A 3,636-nucleotide genomic window follows, 5' to 3' on the forward strand; every position below is an offset into this window, starting at 1 on the left:
GGAAGCGCCTTGGGAACAGGTCACCACCGACCTAGTAGGACCTCTCCCGCGGTCCACCAACGGAGCCGCTTGGCTACTGGTATTACAAGACCGTTTCACCAAGTGGGTGGAATTGGTGCCGCTGCGACGAGCAACCGCTACCGCCATCGCCCAGAACATTACGGACCGCGTCGTCTACCGCCACGGTTGCCCCGAGACCCTGATCTCCGACAACGGGACGCAGTTCATGGCAGGGCACGTGCGCGAACGACTGCGCGACCTGGGCATCCGCCACCGGACGGCTCCAGTACACGCTCCTCACTGCAATCCCGTCGAGCGGACCAATAAGACGGTCAAAACAATGATCGCACAATTCGTCGGCCGGGATCACCGCCGCTGGGATCAGCACATCCCGGCGCTGCAATTTGCATATAATACCGCCGTCCACGACGCCACCGGCTACACGCCCGCCTATCTGAACTGCGGGCGGGAACTTGAGACGCCACCACGAGACCCAGACGAAAGACACGCGCCGACAGCCGCTCCAGCCACCAACCAGCGACGACTCCAGGAAGCATACGAGGTGGTCCGAACGAACCTCGCCCGAGCCTTCAACCGTCAAGAGAGGTATTACAATTTGAGGAGACGGGCATGGAAACCCGCCATAGGAGACATCGTCTGGAAGAGGGACCACCCCCTCTCGAACAAGGGCAAGGCCTTTAACTCAAAACTAGCCCCCAAGTACATCGGACCGCTGGAGGTCCGAAAGATCCACTCGCCAGTCGTCGTCGATCTGCGGGACAAGCACGGTAAGTGGCATCGTCACATACATGTGCAGGACCTTAAGCCGGGTCATCGGCACGAACAGACCCGAGGGACAGACAACGCAGAGACGGACCGTGAGGAAGCAGACGACGCGGAAGCAGACGACGCGACCGCAGACGACACGGAGATGGACGCCATGACAGACGACGGCGGGACCGACAAATCCGGAGCAGACGACGCCGACGATGATGCTGCGGGAACAGACGACGAACCGGCCAGCAGCGGGGCTCGTGCCGATCACGCCCGGACGGCGTGACTACCGGAAGGGAAGGAGCTACCTCCCCCAATCCAGCCCGGTATATAAGGGGGACCACCGCAACCAGGAACCTGCAGAAAGACCGAATCCACCATGGAAGCGATTCTGGACGCACTACTAGACGTACCGAGCAACGACGCCGAGTTCGACGGGCTCTGGAAGAGAATGATGGAGACGACACCGAGCGCACCAGGACTGTTCCCGTCGCCCCCTCAGCGGCCGACCGGACCGAGCGCCGATCAGAACACCGCCACGGCAGCAGACCGGCCCACGTCCATCAACTCGCCCCTCGTCACGACCAACTCACCGGCACCGGCTAAGCCATCCCGTGCCAAACCGGTCCTGGCCATTCGTGCACCGTCCCAAGGATTGATACGGGAAGCAAAGCCGGCGAAGCGTCTTACGGCCCGGCCGGCCCCGAAGAGACCACCACCGGTCATTGGCGTACGGATCCAACGATCCTCCGCAGCCAATGCGAAAAAATGGGCTGCACTCATGGCCGAGCCGTCCCTGCCGAGCAACGGCAGCCAGCATCGAGGCAACCCGCAGCAACCCGCGCCACCCAGACGGCGACCCGCACCGGCAGAGCAACGGAAGAAGACGTTGGTCGCCCTCTTCGGCGACCCGTTGTCAGACCTGGAGGAGGAGTCCGCGAGCAGGACACCAGCTACCACGTCCTGCGAACCTTCACCACTGCCCGCGGCCAAGCCAGGGCAACCGGTACGACCAAGGACGGCCGACCCACAGGCCCACGCCATCACCAAGGCGTCGCGGAAAATCGCCGATCCCGCACTACCGCCCAGGGTTAGGAGCACCGAAACGAAGGGCACCAGCGGCCCAGCGCCATGCGGCAACGCCACCGAAGCACCGACAAGGGATACGACCACCAAGTTCCCCGCCGGCGCCCCACCCGACAACGTGACGCAGGGAACCGCGACCACCGCAACCGCACCGAACAACGACGGAGAGACTCCGACACCGGCACAGCCGACCCGCAGAACCGGCAACCGCCCTGACCGACCGCCTATGCCCGTGCGCGTGACGGAGGATTTAACGGTATACGTACCGTATTACGCGGCCACGGTATCGCGAGTGTACAAAGTTCGCCTCGCCAACCGCCGTTTCACGCTCCGGTTTAGTCGGGATGGCCAGTGCCACTACGTGCGGGAATTCCCGGCGTAGTGGCCAAAGTTCGCCACTCACAAAGGGGGGGGGTGATGTAACAAAACGCCCCTCCACCTCGCGCGCACGGCCACTCCGCTCCGTCCACCCGAGCAATACACCGGCAGAACGCCACGTGCGCGCACCGAGCTGACCTGCCGTCGCGATCACGCGGCAGCACGCGCGCCGCCCGTGGCGTTCGACAACGCTCCCACTCCGGGCCAGCCGACCGAACGCACGGATTGGTCCGCCCAACCGTGCGTTCGGATATATAAGCCGGCAGTGGGAACGCCGAGACAGATCTTCCCGGTCCGCCGAATCCGACAGGTCGAGCATCCTCGACCGCACTCCGACTCCCAAGAGGACGAGAATACTCGCCTCATCCTGACTCCCCTCGACGAGCATCCTCGTCGTTCCGGCTAGCCGAGTATCCTCGGCTAATCCTGTCATACCGCATACCGTACACAACCAATCACGGCGAGCATCCTCGCCGTAGCCGAGTATCCTCGGCTAATCCGGTCATACCGAACACCGTACACAGCCAATCACGGCGAGCATCCTCGCCGTGCTCCGTAGCCGAGTAGCCTCGGCGAATCACCGCCCACGACGAGCATCCTCGTCGAGTCCGCAGGCTGGGTATCCCTAGCCAATCCCATCCGTCCTCTCCCTCAGGGAAGAGTCTCGTGTAACCTAAAGCCTCGTCAGGGCATCCGCGTCCTGGCGAGAACTTCGCCTCGTTTTGCACGAGGCGGCTCGGGCGAGACGCGGAATCGTCACCGTCGCTCCGATCCCACGTTCCGCGGCTCCCCGATCTCCCCGGACACCGAGTCCGTTTCAAACCACGCGATTTAATTTAAGTTAGAGTTATTCTTTTGTATTCTTATAATTTCGTAGTTCTAGTACTCCAGCTCTTATTATGTCTCCGTTTAAGTTAGAGTTATTCTTTTGTATTCTTATAATTTCGTAGTTCTAGTACTCCAGCTCGTATTATGTCTCCGTGTAAGTTAGAGTTATCTTTTGACACTGTACCGACTCAGCTGTACTCTCACGGTTATTGATTTTTGTTTCGAACTTCCGTCTTGGCTCTCGCCTAGCGCGCTCGTTAGCCCACGCGTCACCGCGCGCTCATCGTTACCACCGCTCGCGATTCCGACCGCGCAGCGGCAATTGGTCGCCGCGACCACCACGAGCCAATCGCGCCCCCGCTAAGGCTGGGTCCACTTGTCACGAGGCGTTAGACGCAATCAGCTATGAGGCTACATGTAAATATCACATAAAGATCCAAATAAAGATCTAGTATTTTTATGAACTGAATACCGAGTGCGATTATTACACCGAACCCGACCAATCCGGCGAGCTTATCCGCAACCGTATCCAGACACCTACCCGAACCGCACGAAAACCACCAGCGTTAC

The 3,636-nt window shown here is 60.8% G+C and overlaps 1 protein-coding gene across 1 annotated transcript; it reads left to right on the forward strand.

Moving 5' to 3' along the window:
* Positions 1–1,153: 1,153 nt before the first annotated feature.
* Positions 1,154–2,242, forward strand: LOC120357382 (transcriptional regulatory protein AlgP-like). The gene has a single exon (XM_039447562.1). It carries the CDS (start codon positions 1,154–1,156, stop codon positions 2,240–2,242), a length of 1,089 nt encoding a protein of 362 aa, XP_039303496.1.
* Positions 2,243–3,636: the final 1,394 nt, after the last annotated feature.

This window comes from Solenopsis invicta, chromosome 3 (assembly GCF_016802725.1).
Source record: "Solenopsis invicta isolate M01_SB chromosome 3, UNIL_Sinv_3.0, whole genome shotgun sequence".
In the NCBI taxonomy this organism is placed as follows: domain Eukaryota; kingdom Metazoa; phylum Arthropoda; class Insecta; order Hymenoptera; family Formicidae; genus Solenopsis; species Solenopsis invicta.